Below are 24,512 nucleotides of genomic sequence, written 5' to 3' on the forward strand. Positions count from 1 at the left end.
CGATAATGAGGCTTTGAAAACCGATGGCAGGTTAGGCAACTAAAAGCTTTGAACAACATACCTACGAGGGACAGGGTTTTGCTTTGTCTGGATTTGTATAGTTCTCCATGAAAATAAATCGGATTATGCCGACTTTTTGTTCAGCATTTGTGATCAATGGAAAACATGTTTATGATTCCAGTAAACATCTTCAAGATCAATGGGAGGATGTCCGTATCTAGGACCACTCTGGAAAATGTAAAATATACTGTAGGAATTAACTAGCCAACCATTTGGAGGTACAATTCTGAAAGCCAGTTTAACGAGCCTATCCATAGATTTTCTTGCATATCAAATGCATTTCAAATGCCCAATGGCTTCAGACACTTGTTTGAATTCAAGTCATTTGTTATCATTAGAAATTACTCTATTATTCCCTGGAAAATGTGCCAAGGCAGTTTGGAATTTTCACTGATGAGACGTTTTCTCAAGCTGACAACTCTTTTTAATTGATCAACTTGAAGGAGCTCTTTAACATTTGTGACATTGTACTGTGCTGTGAATTCTTCAGTGACAGAGAGATGCTGCGAGGTCCGGTCATGCTGAAGAACCGATGCGGTGTTCTATTCGGCGACCTGAAGGTGCTGCTACTTCGGCCACCTGTTCCGGCGAGATCCTCAATCCCCATGAGCGGATACACACCTGACCGCCTCGAGGCTGTCGTCCCTTTTGTCGTTGATGTAGCGAACAACAACAATACGTTCAGGACACACCTAGGGCCCAGCGAGACATGGCCTTCTGCCCCACCAGCAGGGGGCGCCAGCGGGACAGAGGGAGATAGACAGGTGGGGGCTTCAGGCTGGGTGGATTCGGTTGAGCCGTTGAGGGTATTAGGTGGAAGCAGCTCCTCCGACAGCTGGGCTAGAGACAAGCTGGAACAGAGGTTCTCCCTGGGCAGCTATAGTGACAGTGGTGGTGTCAGGTCGCCTGTCTGCAGAATCTGCTTCCAGGGACCTGAAACGGTGAGTAGATAATGAATGAAGACACTTCCTGCAGCACTGTTAGGTATATGGAATTCCTACTGATGAAATGTGTCTAAAGACCACTTCATCTTTCTGGAAAGGGTTGGTGTCAGAATCAGGATCTGTCATATTGCTGTCTTTTCATGCTGGTACAGATGATCTCTTCTAAAAGGTATGACATCTGGTGACATTGAATTTGAGTAACAATCCTACACTGTTTCAGTGCTCTAAGAAAGGTTCCTCTGCAGCCTGCCGTCTCTGTGTAAAGAAGACCATGGAGAAGTAACAGTGGTGACGGCCCCTATAGCCGTGGTCTCTAGACAGACAGACCAATGTCCCCATGTCAGTGGTTTCTGGACAGGCTAACTAAGGATCCTACATCAGTGATGTCTGGACAGACTGAGATCCCTACATCAGCTGTCATTAGAAAGACTTACTGAGATCCCTACATCAGCTGTTATTAGACAGACTTACTGAGATCCCTACATCAGCTGTCAGTAGAAAGACTTACTGAGATCCCTACATCAGCTGTCATTAGACAGACTTACTGAGATCCCTACATCAGCTGTCAGTAGAAAGACTTACTGAGATCCCTACATCAGCTGTCATTAGACAGACTTACTGAGATCCCTACATCAGCTGTCATTAGACAGACTTACTGAGATCCCTACATCAGCTGTCAGTAGAAAGACTTACTGAGATCCCTACATCTGCTGTCATTAGACAGACTTACTGAGATCCCTACATCAGCTGTCATTAGAAAGACTTACAGAGATCCCTACATCTGCTGTCATTAGAAAGACTTACAGAGATCCTTACATCTGCTGTCATTAGACAGACTTACTGAGATCCCTACATCAGCTGTCATTAGACAGACTTACTGAAATCCCTACATCAGCTGTCATTAGACAGACTTACTGAGATCCCTACATCAGCTGTCATTAGACAGACTTACTGAGATCCCTACATCAGCTGTCATTAGACAGACTTACTGAGATCCCTACATCAGCTGTCATTAGACAGACTTACTGAGATCCCTACATCAGCTGTCATTAGACAGACTTACTGAGATCCCTACATCAGCTGTCATTAGACAGACTTACTGAGATCCCTACATCAGCTGTCATTAGACAGACTTACTGAGATCCTTACATCTGCTGTCATTAGAAAGACTTACTGAGATCCCTACATCAGCTGTTATTAGACAGACTTACTGAGATCCCTACATCAGCTGTTATTAGACAGACTTACTGAGATCCCTACATCAGCTGTTATTAGACAGACTTACTGAGATCCCTACATCAGCTGTTATTAGACAGACTTACTGAGATCCCTACATCAGCTGTTATTAGACAGACTTACTGAGATCCCTACATCAGCTGTTATTAGACAGACTTACTGAGATCCCTACATCAGCTGTTATTAGACAGACTTACTGAGATCCCTACATCTGCTGTCATTAGAAAGACTTACTGAGATCCCTACATCAGCTGTTATTAGACAGACTGACTGAGATCCCTACATCAGCTGTTATTAGACAGACTTACTGAGATCCCTACATCAGCTGTCATTAGACAGACTTACTGAGATCCTTACATCAGCTGTTATTAGACAGACTGACTGAGATCCCTACATCAGCTGTTATTAGACAGACTTACTGAGATCCCTACATCAGCTGTTATTAGACAGACTTACTGAGATCCCTACATCAGCTGTTATTAGACAGACTTACTGAGATCCCTACATCAGCTGTTATTAGACAGACTTACTGAGATCCCTACATCAGCTGTTATTAGACAGACTTACTGAGATCCCTACATCAGCTGTTATTAGACAGACTTACTGAGATCCCTACATCAGCTGTTATTAGACAGACTTACTGAGATCCCTACATCAGCTGTTATTAGAAAGACTTACTGAAGTCCTTACATCAGTGGTCACTGGACAGACTAACTGAGACCCTTACAATAAATCAAACAATCAAAATCATTTTTTACATCAGCAGTTGTCACAAAGTGCTTTTACAAAACACCTATCCTGAGACAGTACTCATTGTACCTCTACACTAACCAGGAGACAGTATTGATTAATGTGTACCTCTACACTAACCAGGAGACAGTACTGATTAATGTATACCTCTACACTAACCAGGAGACAGTACTGATTAATGTATACCTCTACACTAACCAGGAGACAGTACTGATTAATGTATACCTCTACACTAACCAGGAGACAGTACTGATTAATGTGTACCTCTACACTAACCAGGAGACAGTACTGATTAATGTATACCTCTACACTAACCAGGAGACAGTACTGATTAATGTATACCTCTACACTAACCAGGAGACAGTACTGATTAATGTATACCTCTACACTAACCAGGAGACAGTACTGATTAATGTATACCTCTACACTAACCAGGAGACAGTACTGATTAATGTATACCTCTACACTAACCAGGAGACAGTACTGATTAATGTATACCTCTACACTAACCAGGAGACAGTACTGATTAATGTGTACCTCTACACTAACCAGGAGACAGTACTGATTAATGTATACCTCTACACTAACCAGGAGACAGTACTGATTAATGTGTCCCATTAACCTGAAAGAAAGTCAAAGAACCAAGTGAAAAGAGTAAAGGCTAAAGAAAGAGCAACAGTCATATTTCCAAAGTCATCAATAGGATATTATGGATTGTCTAACAACAGTCTCAAGATTGCCAAAAAGCCTAATTTCAAAGGAAATTAGATTTATTATCAGATTATGGACTTAAATCTCTAAGCTTTTCTATTGGCTGCTCTTTACTGCTCATTTACTGAGAAATGAACCAAGCAGTTTATTTACAGTGCTAGACACCATGCAGCGACTCTGTATCCCAAACAAGAACCTACTCACTTTGAAGTGCACTACATTTGAGTAATATGTATTCTGGTGTTAAGAATGAGAGAACATGAAGGCTGAGAGGCGATGTGAAATGAAGTGGCTCTCTGGAATCACTAGGGAATAATAATGACTAGTAACATCCCCTCCTCCTCCAGACATGTCATATTTTTAAGGTTTTTTACTCAGCTAGAAAATTGATATTCAGCATGAGCCCAAAGGAAGCACGTAAAGAGAGAAGGGACTTGTGGTGAAAGGCAAGTGATTATTTTATTCACTAGTGTTTTCTCAGTCTGTGTCACAAATTTCAACCTATTACTTTGTGCAATGGGCCCTAGTCAAAAGTATTGCTCTTTAAAGGGAAAAGGGTGACATTTGGAATGCAATCTCTGACAAACCTCTCACTGAGCTTATTGTTAGTTAACCACATCGAAAAATTTCTCTGCTATACCTCCACTGATGATACAGACCACTTGAAGTTGTAGAAGACGTTTATATCTCCCCGATGATACAGAACACATGAAGTTCTAGAACACATTTATATCTCCCCGATGATACAGAACACATGAAGTTCTAGAACACATTTATATCTCCCCGATGATACAGAACACAGGTAGTTCTAGAACACATTTATATCTCCCCGATGATACAGAACACATGAAGTTCTAGAACACATTTATATCCCCCCGATGATACAGAACACAGGTAGTTCTAGAAGACATTTATATCTCCCCGATGATACAGAACACTGGAAGTTCTAGAAATACCTAAAGATGTTGATACTACACATCAACAGGGCTGATTTGGAGGGGGCAGAGAATGGAGGGGATTGAAACAGCTGGAATATATCAGTATTATGTGGCAGTATATCTAGATGCAGTCAATTTATATCCAGCCAGATTAAATCGTGTTTTACAGTTTGCTGTAGATCACAGGGAATTATTTTCATAGGGAATTGGGCTCTGGTATGAAGTTGTTCACTACATAGGGAATAGGGCTCTGGTATGAACTTGTTCACTACATAGGGAATAGGGCTCTGGTATGAAGTTGTTCACTACATAGGGAATTGGGCTCTGGTATGAAGTTGTTCACTACATAGGGAATTGGGCTCTGGTATGAACTTGTTCACTACATAGGGAATAGGGCTCTGGTATGAACTTGTTCACTACATAGGGAATAGGGCTCTGGTATGAACTTGTTCACTACATAGGGAATAGGGCTCTGGTATGAACTTGTTAACTACATAGGGAATAGGGCTCTGGTATGAACTTGTTCACTACATAGGGAATAGGGCTCTGGTAGGAACTTGTTCACTACATAGGGAATTGGGCTCTGGTAGGAACTTGTTAACTACATAGGGAATAGGGCTCTGGTATGAACTTGTTCACTACATAGGGAATAGGGCTCTGGTAGGAACTTGTTCACTACATAGGGAATTGGGCTCTGGTATGAACTTGTTCACTACATAGGGAATAGGGCTCTGGTATGAACTTGTTCACTACATAGGGAATAGGGCTCTGGTATGAAGTTGTTCACTACATAGGGAATAGGACTCTGGTATGAAGTTGTTCACTACATAGGGAATAGGGCTCTGGTATGAACTTGTTCACTACATAGGGAATAGGGCTCTGGTATGAAGTTGTTCACTACATAGGGAATAGGGCTCTGGTATGAAGTTGTTCACTACATAGGGAATAGAGCTCTGGTATGAACTTGTTCACTACATAGGGAATAGGGCTCTGGTATGAACTTGTTCACTACATAGGGAATAGGGCTCTGGTATGAAGTTGTTCACTACATAGGACATAGGGCTCTGGTATGAAGTTGTTCACTACATCAAGTGCAATTTTAGAATGCATGTAACGGTCTAAGCAGATAATGTATGCATCTCAGACCCAGATTTTCTTTGTAATGCCATTTGTATATTGTGTTTATTTGTCAGGCACAACAAATAAACACAAAACATACTGCAGTAGATTTCCATATGCATAACCATCTGTCCAGGAATACACAGAGATTTTGGGCCAGGCTAAACTCTGTTGGCTGTGATAATATTCCACGATCCAACATACAGTGGGGAGAACAAGTATTTGATACACTGCCGATTTTGCAGGTTTTCCTACTTACAAAGCATGTAGAGGTCTGTAATTTTCAAAAATCCAGTAAATCACATTGTATGATTTTTAAATAATTAATTAGCATTTTATTGCAAGTATTTGATCACCTACCAACCTGTAAGAATTCCAGCTCTCACAGACCTGTTAGTTTTACTTTAAGAAGCCCTCCTGTTCTCCACTCATTACCTGTATTAACTGCACCTGTTTGAACTTGTTACCTGTATAAAAGACACCTGTCCACACACTCAATCAAACAGACTCCAACCTCTCCACAATGGCTAAGACAAGCCAGCGCATGTCCAGGCCCGTCTGAAGTTTGCCAATGACCATCTGGATGATCCAGAGGAGGAATGGGAGAAGGTCATGTGGTCTGATGAGACAAAAATAGAGCTTTGTGGTCTAAACTCCACTCGCCGTGTTTGGAGGAAGAAGAAGGATGAGTACAACCCCAAGAACATCATCCCAACCATGAAGCATGGAGGTGAAAACATCATACTTTGGGGATGCTTTTCTGCGAAGGGGATGCTTTTCTGCAACTAAGGAGTGGCTCCGTAAGAAGCATCTCAAGGTCCTGGAGTGGCCTAGCCAGTCTCCAGACCCGAACCCAATAGAAAATCTTTGGAGGGAGCTGAAAGTCCATATTGCCCAGCGACAGCCCCGAAACCTGAAGGATCTGGAGAAGGTCTGTATGGAGGAGTGGGCCAAAATCCCTACTGCAGTGTGTGCAAACCTGGTCAAAAACTACAGGAAACGTATGATCTCTGTAATTGCAAACAAAGGTTTCTGTACCAAATATTAAGTTCTGCTTTTCTGATGTCTCAAATACTTATGTCATGCAATAAAATGCAAATGTATTACTTAAAAATCATACAATGTGATTTTCTTGATTTTTGTTTTAGATTCCGTCTCTCACAGTTGAAGTGTACCTATGATATAAATGACAGATCTCTACATGCTTTGTAAGTATGAAAACCTACAAAATCGGGAGTGTATCAAATACTTGTTCTCCCCACTGTATATTTTCTTTTACCTATCATCACTATGACATGTAAAGGGAGAATCTTCTATTGTTATCGTTGGTATTATTATTATTATTTTTATTATATTTTTTTCCTAACATGCTAAATAAATTTTAAAAAGTTACGTTTATACATTTGCATGCTTGAATTACAGGGCATGCATAACCATGTCAAAAATAATCAACCTGATTCGACCATAGATGGAGCTATAGTAAACGACTCAAAATTACAAATAAAAAAGGCTGGCATTCGTGGATTTCGGGTATCTTTGTCTTTTCTCACGAGGAAAGAAATTGCCTGAAGAACCCATAAGGTTCCATGTATTGGAATTTACACCATCTAGAACATTTGGAAAAACCTTTAAATATCTTCTTGAAATTGACTTCCTTTTGCATATGAAGGGTTGTGTTGCAATGTCTGTTTATAGGATATTAAATTAAATGGTGGATAAAATAGCATCTCATTAACGAGAAAAGGCTTTTAAAATGTTTGCAAGTGTATAACTTTATGCTATAGTAAAACAGCAGTTACTAATCGCTCTGGACTGGATAGTGTTGGAGATACAGGCCTATTCAGAACTGGGTAAAACTGCTTCTGAATATGTTGATCCAGATTCATGGAAAGTCATATAGAGTGATTTTAAGTTAAATCTTTTAGTGCCTATAAGATTTTCTTTGAAAATATGTTTTTACTGTCAATTGTGATTGTTTTTCTTAATGTATTGTTTTCTTTCCATTTTGTTTAATTTCCATTTTGTATGTGTTTTTCTTGTGCACCATGGACAACATCCGAGAAACCTTATCCTGTGAGAGAGGAATTCTCCTTTCAGCCGAGCAGTAACCAATGACAGACAGGTTTTTTCATATTGGAGAAAACATTGGACAATGCATCAAATCTGTTTTGATATCTACTTGAAAATTGCTGTCTGGCTCTGACCACAACACCTTGACAGAGCCTGAAGAATGTTTTTCAAAATAATTGGAAAAATATTGCACAGTCCAAGTGTGCCAAGGGTTTATAGACCAAATAAGACTCACAAATATAATCACAAAGGTGTTTTTAACATGTATCCACTACTTCTCAAATCAAGGGTGTGTGTGGATGTTTCGCCCATTTGTTGAACAAAAGGCCTAAATAAAACATTTACATTGTTGTTACAAGGACTATCTAAGATAAAGAAATGTCATTGTTGTTACAAAGACTATCTAAAATAAAGAAATTACATTGTTGTTACATGGGCTATTTGAAATAAAAAAACGTACATTGTTGTTACATGTATGTTTTAATGGAAATGTTTTAGAACAAATGTTCACAGAGGTTTTTCCTGTAAACCTTTGAAACATAACAATACACATTCAATATATAGTAACTCACACTGGTAATGTACTGTAGGCAAAACGGACACTGTTACCTGTTCATGGGTAAATTCTCTGTGAAGTTGTTTGAATTCTCAGTGAAGTTTAAGTGAGTCGGATTTATCTATTGCTCCCTCTGCACCCTCATCGCATGAACTTGGACTGGGCTCAGGTTTTAGTTGGTATTGAGTAGTTCTAGTTCTTGGCTGGGAAGTGTCACAGTGAGAGGTCAGAGACCTGCATAGCCCAGGTCTTTGCTTGCACTCCTAAACAATCCTGCCAACTCACTGTTGCCAAGTCTGGTCCCCCACAAACATATTCTTACCATTTGAAACCTTGCCAACTGACACCAACACAAAACGACTGCCCTCTCCCACCAAGGCCATCTGTACAGTTGCCGTTGCCCTTCTAGTCTGTGACAGAGATGCTGCTCCACTAGTCCTGTAAACCTAAAGCCTTGTGAACATGTATTCCTGTAAACCTAAAGCCTTGTGAACATGTAGTCCTGTAAACCTAAAGCCTTGTGAACATGTAGTCCTGTAAACCTAAAGCCTTGTGAACATGTAGTCCTGTAAACCTAAAGCCTTGTGAACATGTAGTCCTGTAAACCTAAAGCCTTGTGAACATGTAGTCCTGTAAACCTAAAGCCTTGTGAACATGTAGTCCTGTAAACCTAAAGCCTTGTGAACATGTAGTCCTGTAAACCTAAAGCCTTGTGAACATGTAGTCCTGTAAACCTAAAGCCTTGTGAACATGTAGTCCTGTAAACCTAAAGCCTTGTGAACATGTAGTCCTGTAAACCTAAAGCCTTGTGAACATGTAGTCCTGTAAACCTAAAGCCTTGTGAACATGTAGTCCTGTAAACCTAAAGCCTTGTGAACATGTAGTCCGGTAAACCTAAAGCCTTGTGAACATGTAGTCCGGTAAACCTAAAGCCTTGTGAACATGTAGTCCTGTAAACCTAAAGCCTTGTGAACATGTAGTCCTGTAAACCTAAAGCCTTGTGAACATGTAGTCCTGTAAACCTAAAGCCTTGTGAACATGTAGTCCTGTAAACCTAAAGCCTTGTGAACATGTAGTCCTGTAAACCTAAAGCCTTGTGAACATGTAGTCCGGTAAACCTGTAATCCTGTAAACATCTAGTCCTGTCAACATGAAGTTAAGTAGTGCTGCAGTCCTTTAGTTCTGTAATAATCTAATACTGCAGTGTTCTATTTCTGTAAATATCCAGTCCTGTAAGACTGTAGTCCTGTTAACATGTAGTCCCATAGTCATTTAGTCAGAAAATCCTGTGGTAAATATTGTAGTGCTATTGTCCTGTAATCCTGTAGCACTGTAGTCCTGTAACTCTGTAGTCCTGTAATCCTGTAACTGTGTATTCCTGTAATTCTGTAGTTCTGTAATCCTGTAGGGCTGTAACCCTGTATGGCTGTAACCCTGTAACTGTGTAGTCCTGTAATTCTGTAGTCCTGTAAACATGTAGCACTGTAGTCCTGTAACTCTGTAGTCCTTTGATCCTGTAACTATGTAGTCCTGTAACTGTGTAGTCCTGTAAATCTGTAGCCCTGTAACTGTGTAGTCCTGTAATTCTGTAGTCCTGTAATCCTGTAGTCCTGTAATCCTATAGCGTTGTAGTCCTGTAATCCTGTAGCGCTGTAGCCCTGTAACTGTGTAGTCCTGTAATCTTGCAGTGCTGTAGTCCTGTAATTCTCTAGCACTGTAGTCCTGTAACTGTGTAGTCCTGTAGTCTTGTGGTGCTTTAGTCCAGTAATCTTGTAGCACAGTAGTCCTGTAATTCTGTAGCATTGTAGTCCTGTAACTATTTAGTCCTGTAATTCTCTGGTGCTGCTGTCCTGTAACTCTGTTGTTCTGTAGTCCTATAATCCTATAACGCTGTTGTCCTGTAACTCTGTTGTCCTGTAGTCCTGTAATCCTGTAGTGCTGTTGTCCTGTAACTCTGTTGTCCTGTAATCCTGTAATTCTGTAGTGCTGTTGTCCTGTAACTCTGTTGTTCTGTAGTCCTATAATCCTATAACGCTGTTGTCCTGTAACTCTGTTGTCCTGTAGTCCTGTAATCCTGTAGTGCTGTTGTCCTGTAACTCTGTTGTCCTGTAATCCTGTAATTCTGTAGTGCTGTTGTCCTGTAACTCTGTTGTTCTGTAGTCCTATAACGCTGTTGTCCTGTAACTCTGTTGTCCTGTAATTCTGTAGTGCTGTTGTCCTGTAACTCTGTTGTCCTGTAATCCTATAGCGATCTTGTCCTGTAACTCTGTTGTCCTGTAGTCCTGTAATTCTGTAGTGCTGTTGTCCTGTAACTCTGTTGTTCTGTAGTCCTATAATCCTATAACGCTGTTGTCCTGTGTTGTGGAAATTTCTATGCACAATGTATTCTAACTGATTAAAGAACTAAGTCCCACTGTTAAGATAGGTATAGGAATGTGTGGGATCTGGTATTTGCATAGGGGACATCTATTGTCTGTCCAGATGCAGATCAATGGGTTTTAGGACAGGATAGGAGAAGATACAACAGGGGGCAGTAAGGTCAGTTGGCCCCTTTGGGTAAACACTACAGTAAACATTATGGCAGGAAGGATAAGGTGGGGGAAGATAGCATTTGACGTGTGTGATAGAACAAAGGGAAAGGTGTTTGATTGACATGAAACAGATGGCAGCATCTTACCACACCCCTTCTTCCTATGTAATAAATACTGTCGAAATGATGTTTTTATTTAGAAACTATCCACCGTTACTTTGTAACCTGTATACTTTCTCCTTGCAAGTTCCATTAAAACCGTTTATTGCGCAATTGATTTCTCCTGTCTTACCTACCATTTTCATAGAATTATTTGGATTTTAGAAATTGCCATCACACCTGTAACTCTGTTGTCCTGTAGTCCTGTAATCCTGTAGTGCTGTTGTCCTGTAACTCTGTTGTCCTATAATCCTATAGCGAACTTGTCCTGTAACTCTGTTGTCCTGTAGTCCTGTAATCCTTTAGTGCTGTTGTCCTGTAACTCTGTTGTCCTGTAGTCCTGTAATCCTTTAGTGCTGTTGTCCTGTAACTCTGTTGTCCTATAATCCTATAGCGAACTTGTCCTGTAACTCTGTTGTCCTGTAGTCCTGTAATCCTTTAGTGCTGTTGTCCTGTAACTCTGTTGTCCTATAATCCTATAGCGAACTTGTCCTGTAACTCTGTTGTCCTGTAGTCCTGTAATCCCTTAGCGATGTTGTCCTGTAACTCTGTAATCCTGTATTCCTGTAATCCTGTAGCACAGTAGTCCTTTCCACCATGAGGCAAATTGGCCCTATATTTCAACTATGCTATATTATCTTTCTCCCCACAGGGGGAGCTGCTGAGCCCATGTCGCTGCAGTGGGTCGGTCCGCTGTACCCACCAGCCATGCCTCATCAAGTGGATTAGTGAGAAGGGCTCCTGGGCCTGTGAGCTCTGCTACTACAAATACCAGGTCATCGCCATCAGCACCAAGAACCCACTGCAGGTATTGTGTATGTGCATATGCATATTAAAGCATGGAATTAGTCATCTTATTCCTCTTCCTGTTCATTTTATTATTATTATTCACTCCTTGCCTCCCTCCCTCTCTTCCTCCCTCCCTCTCTTCCTCCCTCCCTGTCTCCCTCTCCTTTCTGGTCTCCCTCCCTCTCTCCCTGTCTCCCTCCCTGTCTCCCTCTCGGTCTCCCTCTCCCTCCTGGTCTCCCTCTCCCTCCTGGTCTCCCTCCTGTGCATCCCTCTCCCACCCTGTCTCCCTCTCCCCCTCTCCCTCCTGGTCTCCCTCTCTCTCTCTCTCCCCCCTCCCTCCCTCTCTCTCTCCCTCCCTCTCTCTCTCTCTCTCTCTCTCTCTCTCTCTCTCTCCCTCCCTCCCTCCCTCCCTCCCTCCCTCCCTCCCTCCCTCCCTCCCTCTCCCTCCTGATCTCCCTCCCTCCCTCTCTGTCTCCCTCTCCCTACCTCTCTCCCCCTCCTGATATCCCTCCCTCTCTCCCTCCCTGTCTCCCTCTCCCTCCTGGTCTCCCTCCCTCTCTCCCTCCCTTTCTCCCTCTCCTTCCTGGTCTCCCCCTCCCTGTCACCCTCCTTTTCCCGCTCCCTCCTTGTCTCCCTCTCCCTCCTGGTCTCCCTCCTGGTCTCTCTCCCTCTCTCCCTCCCTGTCTCCCTCTCCCTCCTGATCTCCCTCCCTCTCTCTCTCCCTCCCTGTCACCCTCTCCTTCCTGGTCTCCCTCTCCCTCTCTCTCTCTCTCCCTTCCTGTCTCCCTCACTCTCCCTCCCTGTCCCTCTCCCTGTCTCTCTCTCCCTCCCTGTCTCCCTCACTCTCCCTCCCTCCCTCTCTCTCCCCTCCAGTGGCAGTCCATCTCCCTGACAGTGATAGAGAGAGTCCAGATAGCTGCTGCGCTGCTCGGGTCTCTGTTTCTGATGGCCAGTCTGTCTTGGCTGGTGTGGTCCTCCTTCAGCCCCTCGGCTCGCTGGCAGAGACAGGATCTGCTTTTCCAGATCTGCTACGGCCTGTATGGATTCATGGACATTGCCTGCATCGGTGAGACGGTTGAATGGTAAAACCAGTGGCGAACCGTGACTATTGGAGCTATGACTCCAGTGTGTATACAGATAATTTCTTTTGCAGACCTGTGTAGGCGAAGCAATTATTTGATGACAGAGTCAAACGGTCCTAAACCACGCCTCGGCTGTGGCTCAGAATCAGCACACGCATACAGCGGTTGCAAAAATCAATACCAAAACCCACTTTAGAAGAAAATACGGTTGTGTTGTTCAAAGAAAACTTTTGCCAAAACATTCACTTGAATAATAGTGGAATCCTGGAAGAATAGTGGAACAAATTCAACCTCACAACTACTCATATTTTTTCAAGACCATGGACAGTATACGCTGTCAAAGTGAAAAAAGATGAATTCAATCTCCAGCATGCAACCAAAGAAAAAAAGCAACACAACACAAAATGTCATGTACCCAGTACTTCCTATTGCAATTATCATTACCTTGGTTTTTACCACAAAACCAGTGACCTAAAGTATATATTTTACACATTGTATTCAAAAGAAAAGGAATGAGATAGCAACAGAAAGTAAGATGTAGATGAAACAAAAAGTTGACTCACCATTATGATTTTCATTTAAAAACCAAGTCCATTCTCCTGTCCGTCTTTATGAAATGGATAGCGGCAGGTTCATGTTGCTTGTCTTTTTATTTTAAATCCGAAATAAGTTATTTTTCTATTGAGATCAAAGCCAGGGCTGACAGCTGACAGCCATCCTTACGTACACTCACTCCAAAAAGCTAGCTTGTCAGCTAGCTAGGCTCAATCGGCTCAAGCGTAAGAAAACAAGATAAGGCTCGCTATTGGCGCTGAAATACTGAGGTATACTTAGGCCCTCTAGATGGCCTTAAGGCATTATACAGTTGTCCCACCTATAAGACATTTTGTGATTGGTTGTTTCCATGGTACTAATAATTTATCTTGGGAAACTAGCTCATCGTTTTACAAAACCATGTATTGTATCATATTATAAATTCAAAGGGGAATGTGGACATATGTAAATTGCATATATAGTGCTGTACATCAGTCTTTCTCTTTTATGATTAATGTTCTATCCAGGATTATCAGACACATTTTCTGATCTCGGATTCTGATTTATGTTCTCTCCAGAATTATCAGACTAATTTTCTGATCTCTGATTCTGATTTATGTTCTCTCCAGAATTATCAGACTCATTTTCTGATCTCTGATTCTGATTACTGTTCTATCCAGGATTATCAGAGTAATGTTCTTATCTCTGATCCTGATTAATGTACATTCCAGGATTATCTGACTAATGTTCTTATCTGGTCTCCCGCTACAGCTCTGATCATCCACGAAGCCCCGTCTGTGTTTCGTATCTTTAGCCGCTGGCAGGCGGTCAACCAAAAGTGGAAGGTTCTTAACTATGACAAGGCCACAGACAATGAGGACCTGAACAAAGCAGCCACAGAAAGGACACAGTGTCAGTCTGAGCCCAGGCCCCAGGCTTCAACCGGAGCCGGACAGTCCACCTCACTCATCTCCCCTGGTGCTTTTGCCCCCACAGCGGTGGACCTGGTTCCAGCCCCAGGCACCACCGGGACAGGGCTAGCTCCAGAGGGTTCCCCTGAAGCCAGGGGGCCAGTAGGACCAGACCAACCCTGTGCTGCCTACAACATCCTCCACCTCCTCAGCCACCTGCGTCTGTCCGAGCCCCGTGGCCACCCCAGCCGGAGCACCCGGGAGCTGGTCATGAGAGTCACTACAGTCTGAGGATGTTCCTGAGGTTTTGGCAGCTGTGGAGAGCCTAAACATTGACAGGAAGTGGTTGGTCTTAATGAACCAACACAATGCTCTTAAATGACTGAAATGCATCTTTGATGTCCTTGCAAGGAATGAATAAAACATTTGAGGTTGTTTCATTAGTTTATTTTGGGGTGTCCCCTAAGATAATAAAGAAATACAGAAAAGACATACTTAAGGTATATCTGTCTGTCTCTCTGGGTCAACCCTTTTCAGATACAGAGAGGCATTTTTTATTCCATTTGGACATTTATGTCTCAGGTTCTACAAGGAATCAAAAATAGTTCACCAAAAGGGTCAACCAAATAACCCTTACAGAACCCTTTTTTTTTTACATTTTACTGCTAGACATTGGCCATCTTTTCTCAACAACTGTTCTAAGTGTGTCCAGTGACAGGTAGAAATGTCCCCATTGCAATGCAACAATCATTGTGTTTGGGTTCTACCAATCAGGTTACACCTCTGGGTCTGAAAAAACACGTCTTCCTTCTGAAGAGTATGTTAAGAGCTAACTCATCAGAAGAAAATGTCATTCACATAAAGAATAAGGTTATATCAACCGTATAAACATCCACAATAGCATGGGGAAGTCTAGTTCTCTTTACCATCTGAAGCCTGTGTGGAGATACTGTGTTTCTCTCAGTGATTCTTTTGTTGTCAGTAAAACCTGGAGTCTCTCTCTGCTGCCGTTCAGGAGGCTCCAAAAAATTTTGTGGAAGAATTTGAGCCATGAGGAATTCATACAAATCAGGAGGACAGTGTTTGCCCTGGTCAAAGGAAGTGTTCCACAGGAGGAGGAGGGTGCCATTTGGGATGCAACCGGGAGTTCTCCTCACACATCTCTGTACATCTGTTTCTACTCTGCTGCAGTAGAAACAGATGTATCTTTGATAAATGAAAACTAACATGGAACTGTCCAACATGATTTAAAAATTAAAACTGTTAATAAAAAAACACATGCAATGTAGTGCATGATTAGAATACACGATTTCTCTGGAAGTCAGACATTAACATATCTTTGGGATGATTCAGTGTGATAGAAGCTGTATTTGCTTGAAATCTGTATTTGGGAAACCTGTGGTATTTTACCGGAGCCAGGGTACTGGAGAGAGTTACCAAGAAGACTGTTCTGGGCCTATGAGCTGAATTACAAAGAGAACTGGTCCTCTTAGCAGAGTAATAGAAAGATCAGGACCTCTTTTAGTCCAGTGTTTGGTGTTGGGGAGAGATCAGATCTTATAGATCAGGGCCTCTTTTAGTCCAGTATTTGTTGTTGGAGAGAGATCAGACCATAAAGATCAGGACCTCTTTTAGTCCAGTATTTGTTGTTGGAGAGAGATCAGACCATAAAAGATCAGGGCCTCTTTTAGTCCAGTATTTGGTGTTGGAGAGAGATCAGACCATAAAAGATCAGGGCCTCTTTTAGTCCAGTATTTGGTGTTGGAGAGAGATCAGACCATAAAAGATCAGGGCCTCTTTTAGTCCAGTATTTGGTGTTGGAGAGAGATCAGACCATAAAAGATCAGGGCCTCTTTTAGTCCAGTATTTGGTGTTGGAGAGAGATCAGACCATAAAAGATCAGGGCCTCTTTTAGTCCAGTATTTGGTGTTGGAGAGCTCCAGTATTTCAATGTTTATTCAAGGATCATGCAATGTTTCGAGCAAAAAGCAGGAAAAGAAAGAAACATTTCAAATAACCTTTTATAGTGCAGGGGTTAAGGAGATCTTTTGAGAAATGTTTAACTTAATGAATTAAGTATCTGGGGTATGTCTGTTGCTTCAATTCAGTCTTATGTGAGAACGGTAGGCCCTATCTGGGTAACCAGGCTGTCTACAGAAAGCAATCTTTGGTGTGACTCGCCAGCTTAGAAGTCTACCATGTTGTTATTACACACATAGTTACATAGTTAATTGGGTTAATTGTGGGTATACCTCTGAATCAGTAAAATAGTTGAGCAGGGTTTTGTTTTGTTTCACCAGGCCACCATATTTCACAATGGATATACCCAAAACAAGAGTTATAACCATATAAATTAAATCAATGGATACAGCCCACTCCCCTCCCAAAACAACAGTTCTGTCATATTTTATGTGTTTTTTGGAGGGAAGAGGGGAGCTTGACTGGCTTGCATAGAACAGTTTAACAGACAGTCAGTAAAGTTCGCTTGTGTTTGGAGGACGGTTATGGCGTCCAGCCGAGATTTAACCCACCCTCATTGTTAAATGGGCCGCTACTCGCCCCTCCAAATGGGATGTCCCTATTTGGAGCAGTGGGTGGTGTGCCCACCTGGGGAGCCGAAGGTCGTGGGTTCGAGATACTTGCCCTGCCAGACGCTACAATATATTCATTATTTAACCTTTTTAATTATTTTAATGGTCTTCTGATCAACTTTCTTCCGTTTGGGTGGGAAAGAGAAGGGTTAATACCCCCAAAAATATCCAGTCAGTGATGTTTCTTTTGTAGTCTCTGGGCAGGCTGTGTGTTCCCGGTCTGGTCAGAGTGGGACTGTTTTACAGACAGACAAGTGACACCATTAGGCCTTCTCAAAGGCGACAGGCACGTCACTATGCAAAGCAAATGGCTAGCCGTTTCCTTCCAGACAGGGGGACACCTCTTCCAGGAGGACAGGGGGACACCCCTTCCAGGAGGACAGGGGGACACCCCTTCCAGGAGGACAGGGGGACACCTCTTCCAGGAGGACAGGGGGACACCTCTTCCAGGAGGACAGGGGGACACCTCTTCCAGGAGGACAGGGGGACACCTCTTCCAGGAGGACAGGGGGACACCCCCTCCTGGAGGACAGGGGGACACCCCTTCCAGGAGGACAGGGGGACACCTCTTCCTGGAGGACACCTCTTCCTGGAGGACAGGGGGACACCTCTTCCTGGAGGACAGGGGGACACCTCTTCCTGGAGGACAGGGGGACACCTCTTCCAGGAGGACACCTCTTCCTGGAGGACAGGGGGACACCCCTTCCAGGAGGACAGGGGGACACCCCCTCCTGGAGGACAGGGGGACACCCCCTCCTGGAGGACAGGGGAACACCCCTTCCAGGAGGACAGGGGGACACCTCCTCCTGGAGGACAGGGGAACACCCCTTCCAGGAGGACAGGGGGACACCTCTTCCTGGAGGACACCTCTTCCTGGAGGACAGGGGGACACCTCTTCCTGGAGGACAGGGGGACACCTCTTCCAGGAGGACAGGGGGACACCTCTTCCAGGAGGACAGGGGGACACCTCTTCCAGGAGGACAGGGGGACACCTCTTCCTGGAGGACACCCCCTCCTGGAGGACAGGGGGACACCTCTTCCAGGAGGACAGGGGGACACCCCCTCCTGGAGGACAGGGGGACACCTCTTCCAGGAGGACAGGGGGACACCTCTTCCAGGAGGACAGGGGGACACCCCCTCCTGGAGGACAGGGGGACACCCCCTCCTGGAGGACAGGGGGACACCTCTTCCTGGAGGACACCTCTTCCAGGAGGACAGGGGGACACCTCTTCCAGGAGGACAGGGGGACACCCCCTCCTGGAGGACAGGGGGACACCTCTTCCAGGAGGACAGGGGGACACCCCCTCCTGGAGGACAGGGGGACACCTCTTCCAGGAGGACAGGGGGACACCCCCTCCTGGAGGACAGGGGGACACCTCTTCCAGGAGGACAGGGGGACACCTCTTCCTTCCAGACAGGGGGACACCTCTTCCAGGAGGACACCTCTTCCTGGAGGACAGGGGGACACCCCTTCCAGGAGGACAGGGGGACACCCCTTCCAGGAGGACAGGGGGACACCCCTTCCAGGAGGACAGGGGGACACCCCCTCCTGGAGGACAGGGGGACACCCCCTCCTGGAGGACAGGGGGACACCTCTTCCAGGAGGACAGGGGGACACCTCTTCCTGGAGGACAGGGGGACACCCCTTCCTGGAGGACAGGGGGACACCTCTTCCTTGATTGCAGAATCAACCTTTACCATGATGACAGCTTTGCACAGGCTTTGCATTCTCTCAACACGCTTCATCAAGAAGTCACCTGAAATGCATTTCAATTAATAGGTGTGTCTGTGTATTAGTGGATTTGTGGAATTTCTCTCCTTGTAGCACTTGGGTCAATCAGTTATGCTGTGATGAGGTGGGGTTGGTAGACAGAAGATTCTACTGTAGTACTCCATATTATGGCAACAACAGCTCCAATAAGCAAAGAGAAACAAGAGTCCAACATTACTTTAAGAAATGAAGGTCAATCAATTAATCATCAAATATATTTATAAAGCCCTTTATACATCAGATGTTGAAGCACAGTGGCTAGGAAAAACTCCCTAGAAGGGGCCAAAATCTAGGATGGATGATCTCTGAATCTGTGGTTCCCAGTGTGAAACATGGATTAGGATGTGTGGTGGTGCTTTGCTGGTGAGGCAATCCTTGATTTATATAGAATTCAAGGGACACTCTACCAGCATGGCTACCACAACATTCTACCACAACATTCTAACATTCTGCAGAGATATGGTTTGCGCTTAGTGGGACTATAATTTGTTTATCAACAGGACAATGACTCCAAACACACCTCCAGACTGAATTAAGGCAATTTGACAAAGAATGAAGGTGATGATGTGCTGCATAAGATTAACTGGCCTCCATGAGATTGATTGGGATAAGATGAATTGGCCTCCATTTGATTGATTGGGATGTGTTTCAACAAAGAATGAAGGAAAAGCAGCCGACAACTCCTCAGAATAATGTGGAAACATTAGATTCAACTTTATTCTCATTGAAGTACAACGAAATGCAGTTAGCATTGAACCAGAAGTTAAATAAGGCAAATAGAGGAAGGCAGAACATTTAGAAGAATGAAGTATGGTGAATGTTAGAAGTGGGATCATAGTTGCGTGGGTACAGATGGTAATTCTAAATGGCATTCTAGATGTGCAATCGAGGCAAACTGAAGGAGTAGTGCAACCAGGATGCAGAGATAGCAGCAATGAGGTCCCCAAGGTAGATATGCGTATGTAACTGTAAAAATACAAGTATAATGGCAATTCTAAATGTGTAAAGAGGCAGTTGAATGTACAAGGTGCCTGTGCCACTGAAATGCAGGGATAGAAACAACTGAAAACTTCCATTACAGGATTTGCAAGGCAGTGTCAGAGTAGTACAAGGGAGTAGTGCAACAAGGACCTGAGCGGCAGTGGGGGGTGTGGTTAGTGATGATCACAGAGTTTACAGAGTTCTCTGGGTCACAGAGTTATCTGGGTCACAGAGTTCAGCAGGGTTACAGTAGATGGAATTAGCATACAGTAGACCCATCTTCAATGCTCTTACTGAGGGAAGGAGGTTGTTGGCCAAGATCTTGCGATACATGGCCCCATCCATCCTCCCCAAATATACGGTGGAGTCGAGCTGTCCCCTTTACAGAAAAGCATCTCCAAAGAATGATGTTTCCACCTCTATGCTTCACGGTTGGGATGGTGTTCTTGGGGTTGTACTCATCCTTCTTCTTCCTCCAAACACGGCGAGTGGAGTTTAGACCAAAAAGCTCTATTTTTGTCTCATCAGACCACATGACCTTCTCCCATTCCTCCTCTGGATCATCCAGATGGTCATTGGCAAACTTCAAACGGGCCTGGACATGTGCTGGCTTGAGCAGGGGGACCTTGCGTGTGCTGCAGGATTTTAATCCATGACTGCGTAGTGTGTTACTAATGGTTTTCTTTGAGACTGTGGTCCTAGCTCTCTTCAGGTCATTGATCAGGTCCTGCTGTGTAGTTCTGGGCTGATCCCTCACCTTCATGATCATTGATGCCCCACGAGGTGAGCTCTTGCATGGAGCCCCAGACCGAGGGAGATTGACCGTCATCTTGAACTTCTTCCATTTTCTAATAATTGCGCCAATAGTTGTTGCCTTCTCTGTTTGATTGAGTGTGTGGACAGGTGTCTTTTATACAGGTAACAAGTTCAAACATGTGCAGTTGATATAGGTAATGAGTGGAGAACAGGAGGGCATCTTAAAGAAAAACTAACAGGTCTGTGAGAGCCGGAGTTCTTACTGGTTGGTAGGTGATCAAATACTTATGTCATGCAATAAAATGCTAATTAAATGTTTAAAAAGTCATACAATGTTATTTTCGGGATTTTTGTTTTAGAGTGTTCCTATGATAAAAATTACAGACCTCTACATGCTTTGTAAGTAGGAAAACCTGCAAAATCGGCAGTGTCTAAAATATTTGTTCTCCCCACTGTAGGTGTTGGTTTTGTCCAATTGGGTCAGGGCAGAGTGTAAGGCTTTGGAGAGGGCGTCTTCTGTAGACCTGTTCGACCGGTAGGCAAACTGGTAGGGATCCAGTGTTGGGGAAGACAGGAATTAAGGTGGGCCAGAAGTAGTCTTTCGAAGCACTTCATGATTGTGGGGGTGAGTGTGACAGGTCGGAAGTCATTCAGGCACTGGCACAATGGTTGCGGTCTTGAAGCACATTGGGACAAAGGCCTGGGCCAGTGACATGTTAAAGATGTCGGTAAAGACCTCGGCCAGCTGACCAGCACATGCTCTGACCACACGCCCGGAAACGCCATGAGGACCAGCAGCCAAAAAGACTCAGAACTATGAAGCAAACAGTTTAAACCACTCTACGCATTTAACAGAACATGCACGCAGCTCAACAGCTCCACTGAGGAGGTACTCAAACTCGTTTGATTAATATGGGATATCATGAAGATTGTTCAGTTGGATACAATGTCTTAAGGGGCATGTTCCCCCACAGAAGGCCTAAGTAGAATAGGCACTTTTCGCCACTAGGAGCTTTATAATTAAGTACAATGAAAAGATTAATTCTGAGCCTCACTTAAATGACATACATTCTTATCAACCCCATTAAAAGTTTTTCACTACAGCTTGAATGCAATGCAGTCCTGGTTTAGTAGTGAACTGTAAAGGAAATTAGGACCTGGTCAAATTGAAGGCACTATGAATGGATTAGGGTGCTATTTGGAATGCATCGTCATATGTTTTTGATAGTAGAAAGTTACACTTGGAGCAAAGCCCAGTCCCTTCTAAGCCAGGCCAAATGGCAGTCATTACACATTGTTTCAGGGTTTTCAATCAAAAGCAGACTGGAAAGGAGGCAGACTTTCATTATCTGGCGTTTCTCTGGAAGGACGGCACGTCATGGCGGTTGAGTCCCAGCCAGGTTGCCTGGCAGATTAACAGAAACATGAGTTTGCTGCTGGTGAGCGACTCAAGGTAATACATGAAACATGGATTTTATGTTCGAAATGGAATTTATTGAGGACTATAAAAACATGTTCTGTTGATCACACAATTAAAAAACTATACAGTTGAATAAGTCACTGAAGCTGATGTGCATAACTGATACAGAACTGGGACTCCAAGTCAGTGTGATTCATATAGAGGTAGATCAACAGTAGTCTTATTAAGTAAGATTTGAAGATCTCAGGTGTCAGCACCAAACCCAGGGTAAGATTAAAACACTCTGGAGTACAGGGAAGTCTTGTAGGTTCATTGCTTTACAGTTTTCCTTAAATGTTTTAGCACATTTGTCTATACAGAATTCAGGTCTTTTAAAGCAGTTAACATACAGGTCTACACAAAAAGCACTGTTGGACTGAATTTTACAAAATGCATCTCAGTCTTTCCTCTAATGGCTATGACATGTGCTGCACTGTAGTGGGCAATATTATTTCCTCAGGAAGCACAGTACCTCCTCACGACTCCACCCCAGCCTTGTAGGGAACTCAGCTGATTAAACTAATGGCATTCTAAACTGAAAGTCGAAGATTAGTTAATTATCTGACATGTTGAGTGTGGTGGCGGCTAAAGTTAGTCAACATGTTCCTGAAAACTGGACTCATCTGTGTTATAGACACAGACAGATGTACAGTTAGGTCCGGAAATATTTGGACACTGACACAATTTTCTAAATGTCGTCTCTGTACACCACCACAATAGATTTGAAATGAAACAACCAAGATGCAATTGAAGTGCAGACTTTCAGCTTTAATTCAGGGGCTCAAATGTACTTTTTATACAGTGGATATAAAAAGTCTACACACCCCTGTTAAAAAGCCAGGTTTTTGTGATGTAAAAGAATGAGACAAAGATAAATCATGTCAGAACTTTTTCCACCTTTAATGTGACCTATAAAGTGAAAGATTAAATTAAAAACCAAACTGAAAATGAAAAATAAAAACCTTACAATAACCTGGTTGCATAAGTGTGCACAGCCACAATCACATTATAATCACATTCAAACTCATGTTAAATAGAAGTCATTACACACCTGCCATCATTTAAAGTGACTCTGATTAATCACAAATAAAGTTCAGCTGTTCTAGTAGGATTTTTACTGACATTTTCTTAGTTGCATCTCTGAGCAAAAGCCATGGTCCACAGAGAGTTTACAAAGCATCAGAGGGATCTCAATGTTGAAAGATATCATTCAGGAGAAGGGTACAAAAGAATTTCCAAAGCATTAGATATACTATGGAACACAGTGAAAACAGTAATCATCAAGTGGAGGTCAGGGCCTGTGTATGGAGGTCACCAGGCCCTGACCTTTGTAAATATCCCATGAGCAGAGAACAACCTACATAGTGTTGCCTATATAGGGAAACAGAGCCATCCTGCCTCCTGTAGCCAGGAGAGATTAAAGGTGGAAAAAGTTCTGACATGATTTATCTTTGTCTCATTCTTTTATATCACAAGAACCTGCCATTTTAACGGTGGTGTGTAGACATTTTCCCATTGACTAGCACATCGCTGGCATCATTGGGGATATTTGAGTGGAAACGTCCTATAGGGGGACACTGACATGTCGCTGCGGGACAGTTGCAGTGATAATTTACCATTAGGCCAGTACCATGCACAGACCTTCCGTGGGGTATGTGCGGAATCTGAAAAGGTGGGCAGAGACTTCGGCTCATACAGACGGACGATGTGTTGGAGTGAGTGACGCACGTTAAAAAGACGGACGACGCATGCCTGTCAGAGTGAGTGACGCACGTTAAAAAGACGGACGACGCATGCCTGTCAGAGTGAGTGACGCACGTTAAAAAGACGGACGACGCATGCCTGTCAGAGTGAGTGACGCGCAGTAAAAAGACAGACGACGCATGCCTGTCAGAGTGAGTGACGCGCAGTAAAAAGACAGACGACGCATGCCTGTCAGAGTGAGTGACGCGCAGTAAAAAGACAGACGACGCATGCCTGTCAGAGTGAGTGACGCGCAGTAAAAAGACAGACGACGCATGCCTGTCAGAGTGAGTGACGCGCAGTAAAAAGACAGACGACGCATGCCTGTCAGAGTGAGTGACGCGCAGTAAAAAGACAGACGACGCATGCCTGTCAGAGTGAGTGACGCGCAGTAAAAAGACAGACGACGCATGCCTGTCAGAGTGAGTGACGCGCAGTAAAAAGACAGACGACGCATGCCTGTCAGAGTGAGTGACGCGCAGTAAAAAGACAGACGACGCATGCCTGTCAGAGTGAGTGACGCGCGGTAAAAAGACAGACGACGCATGCCTGTCAGAGTGAGTGACGCGCGGTAAAAAGACAGACGACGCATGCCTGTCAGAGTGAGTGACGCGCGGTAAAAAGACAGACGACGCATGCCTGTCAGAGTGAGTGACGCGCGTTAAAAAGACAGACGACGCATGCCTGTCAGAGTGAGTGACGCGCGTTAAAAAGACAGACGACGCATGCCTGTCAGAGTGAGTGACGCGCAGTAAAAAGACAGACGACGCATGCCTGTCAGAGTGAGTGACGCGCAGTAAAAAGACAGACAACGCATGCCTG

General features: G+C 43.8%; 1 protein-coding gene and 1 long non-coding RNA gene across 2 annotated transcripts; one reads left to right on the plus strand and one right to left on the minus strand.

The window, feature by feature from the left end:
* The first annotated feature begins 256 nt into the window (after positions 1 to 256).
* On the plus strand, positions 257 to 16,609 carry march4 (membrane-associated ring finger (C3HC4) 4). The gene is made up of 4 exons (XM_013131104.4): positions 257 to 1,001; positions 11,726 to 11,881; positions 12,736 to 12,928; positions 14,250 to 16,609. The coding sequence occupies exons 1-4, from the start codon at positions 561 to 563 to the stop codon at positions 14,678 to 14,680; spliced, it is 1,221 nt and encodes a 406-aa protein (XP_012986558.3). The 5' UTR covers positions 257 to 560; the 3' UTR covers positions 14,681 to 16,609.
* Positions 10,660 to 11,718, minus strand: LOC117593451. Its single transcript, XR_004574861.1, has 2 exons — positions 11,254 to 11,718; positions 10,660 to 10,738 (listed from the first exon to the last, which is right to left on the minus strand). It is a non-coding gene; the product is annotated as an uncharacterized LOC117593451 (long non-coding RNA).
* Positions 16,610 to 24,512: the final 7,903 nt, after the last annotated feature.

This window comes from Esox lucius, chromosome 20, assembly GCF_011004845.1.
Source record: "Esox lucius isolate fEsoLuc1 chromosome 20, fEsoLuc1.pri, whole genome shotgun sequence".
Lineage (NCBI taxonomy): Eukaryota > Metazoa > Chordata > Actinopteri > Esociformes > Esocidae > Esox > Esox lucius.

What these genes read in the sequence shown, in the direction of transcription:
- march4 (XM_013131104.4), top strand. Translation starts at nt 561, where the DNA reads ATGCTGCGAGGTCCGGTCATGCTGAAGAACCGATGCGGTGTTCTATTC. An exon ending in GCTTCCAGGGACCTGAAACG is followed by an intron (nt 1,002 to 11,725) that starts GTGAGTAGATAA and finishes TTCTCCCCACAG; the next exon opens with GGGGAGCTGCTGAGCCCATG. An exon ending in GCACCAAGAACCCACTGCAG is followed by an intron (nt 11,882 to 12,735) that starts GTATTGTGTATG and finishes TCTCCCCTCCAG; the next exon opens with TGGCAGTCCATCTCCCTGAC.